The following is a 12615-nucleotide window of genomic DNA, read 5'->3' as shown; positions in this document are numbered from 1 at the left end:
GTTTTGATGGACTGAATGGCCTATTATGTGAAAAGATTCTAAATGTAATTACGCTGGTACTAGTTTGGGTGTGGTGTTAGATGTTTGTAACCATGTTAGATTTCACAACTGCTGTTCTGTGCTTCCTCTAGGTTTCTGCTATCGTCCACACTCCCTCGAGGTGAGCTGTGCCTAAGATGCAAAGGTTGCCTCTGCACTGTTTCAGGTCTCTGCTGCCAAGGACGAAAGGTGTTCTGCTGCTAGGGAGACTGACTCACTTTGGCCTGGGCTGCTTCCTTCGTTTCTTCCACCTGGCCTGCTGCCGCGCTGTCCCCTGCCCTCTGCCGAGCCGGGGTATGATGTACGCAGCCCATTACCACGCCTGCAAGTCGCAAAACACCTGGGCTGCATACTTGGAACACTTCCCTCACCTGCACCAGGGAAGGCACAATGGACACAAGCAAAACCGCCATCACCACCACCATCACCGCATCAAGAAGAAAACCTGGAACTTCATCCATGAGAAGATGAGCTACGACACATTCTTCACTATGAAGCGGCTGATCGACCGCTCACGGACTGTGGGTGAGGTGTTACGCTGGGTGACACAGAATCCCGGCAAGATCTCCTACAACCATTACCCTATTGCTCTGCAGAAGATTGGTCAGGTCCTGCAGCAACGATCTGGAGGGGCCAGTGAGGAGACCATCCACAGCCAAATGTTGGAACTGGAGGAGTTCCAGACACTTTGTAACTCCATTGTGGCAGACTGCTCCAAGTTCGACAACTTCAGTATTGTGAACTGTCTGTATGCGGTTGCTGCTTTGGGTAAGAAAGAGGCTCAATTCTTCCTCCTCCCCTTGCTGTATTGAAAGCCAGAGATGGGGGGGGGGGGTCATATTTCTCAGTCAAATAATCCTCAAGAAAAAGCCTTTCACAGAATATTTTCTTTCATTTACGACAGCTAAAATCACCATCTCCACTCTGGTACTTAGATCCCTCTGCTAGGAAGGGTGCTTCCTAAACCTTCCCATTAACTTTACATGATTTGTGTTGAAGGACACCAAAGCCTGTAAGCACCAATGCTTTCCAAATCTCTCTTCATTAATATCTCAAGCTGTTATATTTTCTTCAGCAAAGAGAATTTTCCACATTCTGTTCCATCTACTTTGTCTGTGCCCATTCATATAGCTTTGCACTTGGTTTCCTCATGCAGATCATTGATGTGGACTGCTCACTGTCTCCCAACCCATAAATTCCTGTCCTCAATTCATGTCAATATTGTCCCCAATACCATGTTGTCTAACTTTGTTTAATATATGGAACCTTATCGAACTACATTAACTCTTATCTATCTTGCCAGCTTCAAAATACCCAACAGATTTGTCAAGCACAATTTCCCATTCACAAACACACATTGATTCTACCTAGTTACAAACAAGAGAAAATCTGCAGATGCTGGAAAGCCAAAATGCTGGAGGTTCTCAGCAGACCAGGTATCATCTATGGAAAAGTACAGTCGACATTTCAGGCCGAAACCCTTCGGCAGGACTGGAGGGAAAAAAAAAAGTTCTTCAGCTTTTTTTCTCTAGTCCTGCCAAAGGGTTTTGGCCTGAAACGTGACTATGCTCTTTTCCATAAATGCTGCCTGGCCTGCTGTGGTCCTCCAGCATTTTGTGCGTGTTGCTCCTGATTCTATCTAGTCCTATTGTCATTGCCTTTATAAAGCATCCAACATTTTCCATACCACTGATGTCAGATTACTTGGTCTGTTGTTCCCTGTTTTCTCACCTATATTATGGGATTACTTCCAATCTTTGTGGACCATTCTAGAATACAAGCAGTTTTGGAAGATGACTACCAGTGCATCCACCATCTCCTCATCCACCGCCATCATAAACTCCTGATCCGACTTCCTTTTTTTTTGGAGCTAAAATTAATCCTCTCTGTTTCCTGTACCACATTCAGGGCTATCCTACACCCTTTTACTTTATGTCTGAATATTAGGGACCATGAACTATTTAATTCCTAAAGTTGATTACTTTGCAATCATATCTGTGTCCATTTTTATTGTTTCTGTGCCATGAGCTCTCACCTTTTCCATAAATTCTATGTGCATTCAGATAACGAACCTTAAGTTTCTGTCTGTGCATTATTTTTTGCTGCTCTGACTATAAGTGGTAGCCCATTTATATATTCTTTCCCTTCGTAACAGACTGATTATCATTGTCCGTTTTTTCCTTCCTGGTCCATCTTTTAGTCATTTCTCTTCAACTGTTTTAAATCCCACCCCGGCCTCAGAGATCTTTAAAAAATAAGTTGTCTACTATCTCAAGGAACTTTTCAGAAAGTGAATTATACCAGCAGTGATCAGATAAAGGCTATTAGAAGAGTAATACAATAATCAAAGGGGTCTTTAATCTGTTTACAGATAAGGCAAGCCAAACTTCCTACCATGAGCACAGTAGTATTGAGGCATGTCCTCCTGTTCTCAATCTGTGCTACTTCTCTCAGGGAATAAAGAATTCTGTAGAGAGATTCTGGGGAGTCTGGCTGGAGGCAGCTGCCAGCAGCAGCAACAGTATGTGGAATTACTGCTGTCTGACCTTGTGCTTGCTCTCTGGTGGCAGCTGGGTGCCGCCTCTCATTCAGTAAACATCCAGGATTCTTTCACTCCCATTTACAGCAGCAGAGTTCCCTCTGCCAAAGTGACACAGCATGGGACTGGAATCAACCAGTTGTTCACCTGAACAGTCGCTGCGTGCCACTTGGCTGTCTTATGTGGAAGGAATCACTCATGTGTCTAAAATGGTGCCCACAAGCACATTCTCGTGAGTCATACACAGTCAATAAGTTACTGAAGAATGCATGAAATCTGGAATCTGTGGGGCATGCTCAGAGTGCACAAGTACAGGAGAGAGGCACTCAAGATGGAATACGTGGCCCTTCAAATCTGTTGTCATTTAGTGAGAACATGTCATGTTTGACCTTGCACTCCATTTGTAACTGTTGTATAGAAACCCATCTAGTAAAGTCACTGGGAATGTAACTGGTTCAGAGCAGGGTATGAAACGTGTGAACTGGTGATGGAGGGTTTCCACCCAAAGTGCCCACTATTCCTTTCATCCCTCCACTGCTACTTAACCCAGTGGGTTTGTTTCTCCGCGCTGTGGCATCTGCAGTCTCCTGTGTTTCCAAATGTAAATTAAATTCAATTTAAAAGTTCTCGAAATAAAATTCTGGTCTCATTAAAAATGAAATGGGGCATGCCCTCTTCTCATTCCTACTGTCAAGGAGAAGGCACAGAATTCTGTTTTGCAGTGATTCACATATCGCTTCTTCCCATTTTCTGTTAGATTTCTGAATCGTGCATGAGCTCATGAACACTATCTTGTCATTCCATTTTTTAAAAATATTATAATTTATAGTATTGTTTGTTTTTGCATTGTACTGTTGCCACAAAATAACAAATTATCACTATCTTATATGAAGTGAAACAGACCCGAATCCGATCTGTCATAGAATCTTGCTGGTGAACGCAGCGGGTCAGGCAGCAGCTCTAGGATCCTAGAGATGCTGCCTGGCCTGGCCTGCTGCATTCACCAGCAACTTTTATGGGTGTTGCTTGAAATTTCACCATCCGCAGATTTCCTTGTGTTTGTGTCATAGAATCTTAACTGTTTCACCTCTGTGTACAGGGCAAGGAAACATGCTGAAACGGACTGATACTCCATTCCTGTACCCCCCTGCATGGCTGTCCCCAAAGAAAGTATAAAACAGTACAGCACTGGAAAAGGCCCTTTGGTCCACGAAGCACAATGTCTGTGCTGAGCATCATGTCAAATTAAATTAATCCCTTCTGTCTGCACATGATCCATATCCCTCCTTTCCCTGCACATTCAGTTGCTTATCTGAAAGTCTATTGAATGCCTCTATCTTACCTGCTTCCACCACCATCCCTGGCAAATCCATTCCAGGCACTCATCACTCTCTGTTTAAAAAAAAAGCTTGCCTACCCATCCCCTGTAAGCTTTCCCCTTTGTACCTTAAAGTTATGCCTTCTGTTTTTCAATATTTCTATCCTGGTGGGAAAAGATTCTAATCTATCCTATCTATGTCTCTCATAATTTTATACATTTCTGTCAGGTCTCCCCTTAGCCTCTGGAGCTCCAGAGAAAACAACTAACTTTGTCCAACCTCTCTTTATAGTTAATATCCTCTGATCCAAATAGCATCTGTAATGGGGTAATCAGAACTGCATACAATACTTCCTGTACAACTTCACCAAAGTTTTATATATCTGGAACATGACTTTATAATTTTTTAAGCTCTCTGCCCTAGCAACAAAGACATGCATTTCATACATTCTCTATACCACCGTATTTGTGTGCATTGCCACTTTCAGGGGGGTGTGGACTGGGATACCTCTCCCCCAACCCCACTGAAGTGGCCCTTGGTTGTAGATAATAAAGACTAGACATGTTGGCTCTGCCCACATCAAATCAACATTGGCTTCTTCTCTGTGTCAAACTGGGTTACTTCTCTTCTGCTGACAGGTCTTCCCAGTGATTCCAAGATTGTTCAGGTCCTGGAGGAGGAGTCGCGAGTCCGGCTCACTCAGTTCAACCAGAAGGATGTCTCCATGGTTTTCAGTAGTGTCATGAAACTGCATCGGTCCACACAGCACCCGCTGGTTGAGAGCTGCCTCGCTGGCTTGGAGAAGAACATTGAGAAGGAGCGTCATCCCCAGACTCTTTTCCTCTTGCTCTCTTACTACAGATTGAAGTCACAGGCGCTGCAGTCTGACTCCTACACTAGTGAGCAGCTTCTCAACAACCGCAAGATCCTGCGGCTGGTCAAGCACACACTGGGGCACGTTGCCAATGTGAGGGACCATGAGATGACCCTGCTGGACGAGATGCTTGCCACATGTTGTCGGGAGGCCAGCAATAAGTCACTGGAGCTGATCTTCAGCTCTCATATCTTCTATGAAAATAGGCAGGAAAAATTCATCAGCAGCCTGGCAGGTAGGAAACTGCTAACCTTTTAGGTCATTAAAAGTGATGCCCAACAATAAATGTACAGACAATTAGTTTTCAGCCCTGAGCTCCAACCAGCAGTGACTTGTATAAATACAGGTAACCCTGTAATGCTGTGAAAGAATGCACTGTTACTTATGAAAATACAGATGCAAACCTAAGCAAGTGCTGAAGTCTCATTAGTCATAGAGTAATACAGCATAAAACAGTCCCTTTGGCCCAGCTTGTCTGTGCCAATCAGAGTGCCCTCCAGGGTAGTCCCATTGCCCATGTTTGATCCATATCCATGCACTTGTCTTTTGAATATTGTTATTGTTCCTCCCTCTGCTGCTTCCTCTGGCCATATACACACCACACTCTGTGAAGAAGTTACCCTTAGGGGCACTTTGAATCTTCCCCCCCCCCCACCCCCCACTCCGATCTTAAAACTATGCCCTCTTACTTCCCTGGGAAAAAGACTCTGTGCATCCTATCTATACTCATCGTGACTTTATACACCTCTATAAGGTCACCCCTCAGTCTCCTACATTCCAAGGGGTAAAATTATACCTTGGCCAACCTTTTCCTATTAACTCGTCTTTTTGAGTCCTGGCAACGCCCTCATAAATCTCTTCAGTTCCTTCAGTATCATCTTTAGTATTGCACAATTTTTATCCAAATGACGTTCACATGGTCCTTCACTTATCAGTGCAGAAATTAATCACTAATCCTTGTACTGCTTCTCACGGCCTTTAGAAACAAGCTATCAATAGGTCGGTGTCCCTCTTTTCTCCTGAAGTTGCAGCTACCCCTGTTAACCTCAATCCTTGTGTCACCTTCAGCATGTGCACCAGACTTCACAATGTTAAAACTATCAAAGTTGAGGTCAGTTTTTTGTGTGTGTTTGTACAGACAGCTCTAAGCAGAAATCCCTGCTTGAAGTTAGAAGCATGATGCAGTCTAACATTACTGGTGCTTCCTGCTTTGTCGTCTGGGATATCAAAGTCACTGGACTGAAGAGAATCACAGCTTGAAATATGTTTCTTTCTGTTTTAGAAGAACTTCCTAAAAAAGTGGACAGCATCACCCCTTATACCATGGCCCTGATTGCAAAATATATTGCCCGTCATCGACTGCGTGAAGGCAAACTTCTGGACACGATTGCAGAGTTCCTAATCAAAAAGGGTGACTACCTGGACAGTAAGGTAATGACTCCCAGCTGTATGAACCTAAGGGAAAGCCCCCTCTGGGGTAGCAGCAGGGCTAAAGGAGCGAGCTAAAGGTCATTAAGGAGTCCCTAACAAAGAAATGGTGCACGGTATCTGGAGGGATGAGGATAGTGATCTCTGAAGTTTTGTATGTGGAAATACAGCACAGAAACAGGCCCTTCCTGCCCAATTACACCAATGGTGACCAATTAACCTACTAACCAGTACGGCTTTGGAATGTGTGAGGAAACTGGAGCACCTGGAGGAAACCCATGCATTTACGGGGAGAACGTACAAACTCCTTACAGATAGTCCAATCGCAAATGAGAAAATCTGCACTTGCTGGAAATCCAAGCAACGCACACAAAATGCTGGAGGAACTCAGCAGGGCAGGCAGCATCTATGGAAAAGAGTACAGTCGACGTTTCCGCCCGAGACCCTTCAGCAGTACTGGAAACAAAAAGATAAAGAGTCGGAGTTGAAGGTTGGGGGGAGGGGAGGGAGAAACACAAGGTGATGGGTGAAACCGGGAGAGGGCTGAAGTGAAGAGCTGGGAAATTGATTGGTGAAAGAGATACAGGGCTGGAGAATGGGGAATTTGATAGTAGAGGACAGAAGGCCATGGAAGAAAGAAAAAGGGGGAGGAGCACTGGAGGAAGGCGATGGGCAGACAAGGATAAGGTGAGAGAGGGAAAAGTGGATGGGGAATGGTGGAGGAAGGGGGTGGGGGGCCATAACTAGAAGTTCAAGATATCGATGTTCATGCCATCAGGTTGGAGGCTACCCAGGTGGAATATAAGGTGTTGCTCCTCAAACCTGAGTGTGGCCTCATCGGGAAAGTAGAGGGGCCAAGGATAGGTATGTTGGAATGGGAAGTGGAATTAAAATGGGTGGCTACTGGGAGATCCCGCTTTTGCTGGCGGTCAGAGCATAGGTGCTTGGCGAAGCAGGCTCCCAATCTACATCGGTTGTCGCTGATATACACGTACAGGAGGCTACACTGGGAGCCTGGACACAATATATGACCCCAACATACTCGCAGGTGAAGTGTCATCTCACCTGAAAGGACTATTTGGAGCCCTGAGTGGTAGCGAGGGAGGAGGTGTAATGCTAGGTATAGCACTTGTTTTACTTGCAAGGTTAAGTGCCAGGAGGGAGATCAATGGGGAGGGACAAATGGACAAGGGAGTAGCACAGGGAATGATCCCTGCAGAAAGCAGAAAGTGGGTACAGGCATAGGTGCTGCCTGGCCTGCTGAGTTCCTCTAGCATTTTGTGTGTGTTCCTTACAGATAGTGGTGGAATTGAATCCGGGTCATTGGCGCAGTAATGGTGTTTTGCTAAACGTTACACCACCGTCCTGCCCATAGTTTTCTGGAGATACTGTGAGTGTCGAGAGAGTCTTACAGCACAGAAACTGGCCTTTCTGTGGCTCTTCATATCCACGCTGACGCTTTTGCCCATCAACACTAATCCCATTCGCCTGCATTGTGTCTGGATCCTTCTTTGCCTTACCTATTTAAGCATCTAAATGCCTCCTGAATACAGTAATTGTATATAATTCCACCACCCCCTCTGGCAGTGTGTTTCAAATATACGCAAAACAAAAGAAATGCAAACAAGAGTAGGTTACTCAGCCCTCTAAAGCTGCTCGGCCAGTCAATTTCATGGCCTCAGCACTGCTTTCTTGTATCAACCCTTTGATTCCTTTAATGTCTGAATCTATCAGTCCATCTTGAATATACTCAGCACCTGACTCCATAGTCTGTGAAGGTAGAGAATTCCAAAGATTTACTGCCCTTCAATGAAGCAATCTCTTCTCACATTGGCTGATCATTTACTTAGGGACTGTGATCCCTGGTTGTAGATACCCCAACCAGCGGGACATCAGCCTGACATTCACCCTTTGAAGCTCTATGGACAGAAGGGCGACCCTAGGATGGTCCCAGTATCAGAGTCCCGGGGAGGGCAGAGGTGGCTGGGGATGGGGAGAGTTTCCCAGTGATGAAACTGTTTTTCTCAGAGCGTTCTGTCAATCTATGATGCTGGTCAGGGGAACATGAGTCTTGCTAATGGATCTGTAAATAAGAGGTGATTAGGGACAGAGCTAAGGTTAGCCAGTGTAAATAGTAGTTTCTCCTAAATTAAGTTGCCAGATTTTACATACGTTCTCATATTGAAAAATCTGAATGAATGCTTAGATTAGATTAGTAAATTAGTTCATTATTATATGTACAGATGTATAGAAAAAACTTGCCTTGCATACTGTATATATAGATAATTTTATTATGATAGTGCATTGGGGTAGTACAAGATAATAAACATAACAGAATGCAGAATAAAATGTAAAAGCTCCAGAGAAAGTACACTGCAAGGGCAATAACATGCAAAGATGAAAACAAAGTAGAGTGTGAGGTCAAGACTCCCATCTTATTGTACCATGGAACCATTCACTAATGTTAGAAGTGAGATGCAAACTGTTCTTGAGCCTGGCGGTATGTGCCTTCAGGCTTTTGTAATAATTACTCCATGGGAGAAGGGGGAAAAGAGAGAATGTCCAGTTTGGATGGAGTCTTTGATTGTGTTGTTGCTTTACCAAGGCTGAGAAGATTGTTTCTATGATGTGTCTACAACTCTGCAGTTTCTTGTCATAAGCAGAATAGTTCCAAAACCAAGCTGTGATGCCTCTGCATTGCATGGTTTCTGTGGTGCATAGATAAAAATTGGTTTGGTTCAAACGGACAATTTTTTCAGCTTCTTGGGGAGGTATAGGCAGTGGTGAATTTTCTTGGCCTTGATGTTGACATAGTTGGAACAGGACAGGCTATAGGTGATGTTCATTCCTTGCAACTTGAACGTTTCAGCACGACATAAAAGTGCAGGAGGGGTAAGCGCAGCGGCGTTGTTGGGAGTAGGCCAGTGGGGGGAGTAGAAGCGACAGGCTTTGGCTCAAAAGAGGCTTCGGCTCAGAAGAGGTGTCGGCTCTGTGTAAAGCATCTGTTAAGGGTTCCTTTTTGTTCTTTTGTCTCTCTTACCGTACCATTTAAATGGCTGTGGTGTGTTCTTCGTGCCAGATTTTGAAGAACTGGGAGACCCAGAGTCTTCCGGGGAATTACATCTGCTTGAAGTGCATCTGACTGCAGCTCCTTGAAAACTGTGTTAGGAATCTGGAGCAGCAACTGGATGACCTTCTGCTTGTATGGGAGAGTGAGGAGATAATTGATCAAAGTTACAGGGAAGTAGTCACCTCAAAGTTGCAGGAGGTGAGTGGCTGGGTGACTATCAGGAGAGTTGGAAATAGGCAGTTCGAGCAGAGTATACCTGTGGCCATTCCCCTCAAAAGTAAGTAAACCACTTTGGATACTTTTATGGGGGATAATCTCCCTGGAGAATGCCATGGCGACTGGGTTACAGGTAGTGAGCATGGGTCGATGGTGCAGAAGGGGAAAAAAAGAGAAGGAGGAAGCAATAGTGTTAGGGGACTCAGTAGTGGGGGGAACAGACAGGAGATTCTTGTAGATGTGAACAGGATACCCGGATGGTATGTTGCCTCCCAGGGGCCAGGGTCAGGGACGTCTCAGATCGCGTCCACAACATTTTGGAGAGGGAGGGGGAGCAGCCAGATGTCTTGGTGCATATTGGTACCAATGACATAGGAAGGAAGAGCAGAGCGGTCCTGAAAAGAGAATTGAGAGAGGTAGTTAGAAAGCTGAGAAGCAGGACCTCCCAGATAGTAATTTCTGGACTGCTACCTGTGTCACACGTCAGTGAGGGTAGAAACAGGATGATTTGGCAGATAAATGCATGGCTGAGAAGCTGGTGCAGGGGGCAGGGCTTCAGGTTCTCGGATCATTGGGATCTCTTTTTGGTGGGGGAGGTATGACCTGTTCAAAAGTGACGGGTTGCACCTGAACCCGAGGGGGACAAATATTCTTGTGGGCAGGTTTGTTAGAGCTGTTGGGGAGGGTTTAAACTAATTTGGCAGTGGGGTGGGAACTGGAGTGAAGGGACTCAGGATAGGTCAAATGGTAAAAAAGTAAAGATAACGTGCAGTCAGACTGTCAGGAAGGGGATGCAGGTGATGGGACTTAGTTGCAACTAACAGGCTAAGTATCAAAACATTAGGGATGCAAAATCAGAAAGGATAGCAAATACGGTACTCAAGGTGTTGTATCTAAACGCGTGTAGTATAAGAAATAGGTTGACTGAACTGGGCCTTTTCTCCTTGGAGCAACGGAGGATGAGAGGTGACCTGATAGAGGTGTACAAGATAATGAGAAGCATTGATCGTGTGGATAGTCAAGGCTTTTCCCCAGGGCTGAAATGGCTAGCATGAGAGGGCATAGTTTTAAGGTGTTTGGAAGTAAGTGCAGAGGAGATGCCAGGTTTAAGTTTTTCACTGAGAGAGTGGTGAGTGTGTGGAATGGGCTGGCGGTGGTGGAGGTGGAAACGATAGGGTCTTTTAAGAGACTCCTGGATGGATACATGGAGCTTAGAAAAATAGAGGGCAATGGGTAAAGCCCAGATAGTTCTAAGGTAAGGACATGTTCGGCATAGCTTTGTGGGCCGAAGGGCCTGTACTGTGCTGTAGGGTTTCTATGTTCTAAATAAGGTGGTTGATCTTGTTGCACCATTACAGATTGCCAGGTATGATGTTGAGGCCATCACTAAATCGTGGCAGAAGGATGATTGTAGTTGGGAGCTAAATGTCTAAGGTAACACGTTATATCAAAGGGAAAGGAAGGTGAGGTGTGGCTCTACTGGTAAAGAATAGCATCAAATCAGTAGAAAGATGTGACATAGGATCGGAAGATGTTGAATCCTTGTGGGTTGAGTTAAGAAACTGCAAGGGGAAAAGGATGTTGATGGCAGTTATATACAGGCCTCCCAACAGTGGCTAAGAGATGGACCACAGATTACAACAGGAATTAGAAAAGACGTGTCAAAAGGGCAATGTTATGGTAGTCGTGGGAGATTTTAACATGCAAGTCGATTGGAAATATCAGGTTGGTAATGGATCTCAAGAGAGAGAGTTTGTTGAATGCCTAAGAGATGGCGTTTTAGAGCAGTTTGTCGTTGAGCCTGCCAGGGGATCAGCTATACTGGATTGAGTGTAATGAACCAGAGGCAATGAGGGAGCTTAAGGTAGAAGAACCCTTAGGAACCAATAATTACAATATGATTGAGTTCCACTTGAAATTAGATAGGGAGAAAGTAAAGTCTGACATAGCAGTATTTCAGTGGAGAAAGGGAAATTACAGTGGTATGAGAGAGGAGTTGGCCAAAGTAAATTGGAAGGAGCTGCTGGCAGGGATGTCACCAGAGCAACAATGGTGTGTGTTTCCAGGAAAAATAAGGAAGGTGCAGGACATGTGTATTCCAAAAATGAAAAAAATACTCAAGTGGTAAAATAGTGCAACCATGGCTGACAAGGAAAGTCAAAGCTATTGTAAAAGCAAAAGAAAGGGCACACAACAAAGCAAAAATGATGGGAAGATAGAGAGATTGGGAAGTTTTTAAACACCTATAGAGAGCAACTACAAAAATCATTAGAAGGGAAGAGGTGAAATATGAAAGCAAGCTAGCAAATAATATCAAATAGTAAAAGCTTGTTCAAGTATGTTAAAAATAAGAGAGAAATGAGAGTGGGTATAGGACCACTAGAAAATGAGGCAGGAGAGATAATATTGGGGAACAAGGAGATGGCTGATGAACTAAATGAGAATTTTCCATCAGTCTTCACTGTGGAAGACACTAGCAGTATGCCTGATGTTGTCATGTGTGAAGGAAGAGAAGTGGATGTAGCTATTGTTACAAGAGAGAAGGTGCTCAAAAAGCTGAAAGACCTAAAGGTAGATAAGTCACCCAGACCAGAGGAGCTGTACCCTAGGGTCTGAAAGAAGTGGTGTTAGAGATTGTAGCAACTCACACAAAATGCTGGTGGAATGCAGTAGGCCAGGCAGCATCTATAGGAAGAAGTACAGTCAGCGTTTCGGGTCGAGACCCTTCGTCAGGACTAACTGAAAGAAGAGATAGTAAGAGATTTGAAAGTGGGAGAGGGATAATGTAGGTCGCATCTGGAATTTTTCTGGGTAGCGGACAACTTCCTCCCACGCCATTCTGACATAGTTGGAATTCATGTATGAGGTAAGTTACAGCAGTGGTTTGCCATTTCCTTCTGCTGTGTGAGTTTTTTTTCGAAGAGATCACCAGCTCTTAACCCCGCATGGATGGAAAGCGTGCCAGGAGGAGCTGGCTGGGTGTGAACTTTGGAACCTCCACCCCGCAGTCCAGCGCTGATGCCACTACGCCACCAGCCGGAGCCAGAGTACTATCTCTTCTTTCAGAGTCGAAGGGTCTCAGCCCAAAACGTCGACTGTACTTCTTCCTATAGATGCTGCCTGGCCTGCT

At 44.8% G+C, this 12615-nt stretch overlaps 1 protein-coding gene across 2 annotated transcripts in view; it reads left to right on the top strand.

Annotated features, from left to right (window-relative positions):
- Positions 1-12615, top strand: part of fastk (Fas-activated serine/threonine kinase) — an 80151-nt gene that overhangs the window by 19411 nt on the left and 48125 nt on the right. For both annotated transcript variants that reach the window (XM_063061136.1, XM_063061126.1), the window contains exons 2-4: positions 132-807; positions 4536-5006; positions 6054-6202. In XM_063061136.1, coding sequence (XP_062917206.1) covers positions 177-807; positions 4536-5006; positions 6054-6202 — 1251 coding nt within the window. In that variant the 5' untranslated portion in view covers positions 132-176. The remainder of the gene's footprint in view (positions 1-131; positions 808-4535; positions 5007-6053; positions 6203-12615) is intronic.

Source organism: Mobula hypostoma, chromosome 1, assembly GCF_963921235.1.
Source record: "Mobula hypostoma chromosome 1, sMobHyp1.1, whole genome shotgun sequence".
NCBI lineage: Eukaryota > Metazoa > Chordata > Chondrichthyes > Myliobatiformes > Myliobatidae > Mobula > Mobula hypostoma.
Note: the sequence above shows the minus strand (reverse complement) of the source record. Positions and strands in the feature narration are given on the sequence as shown.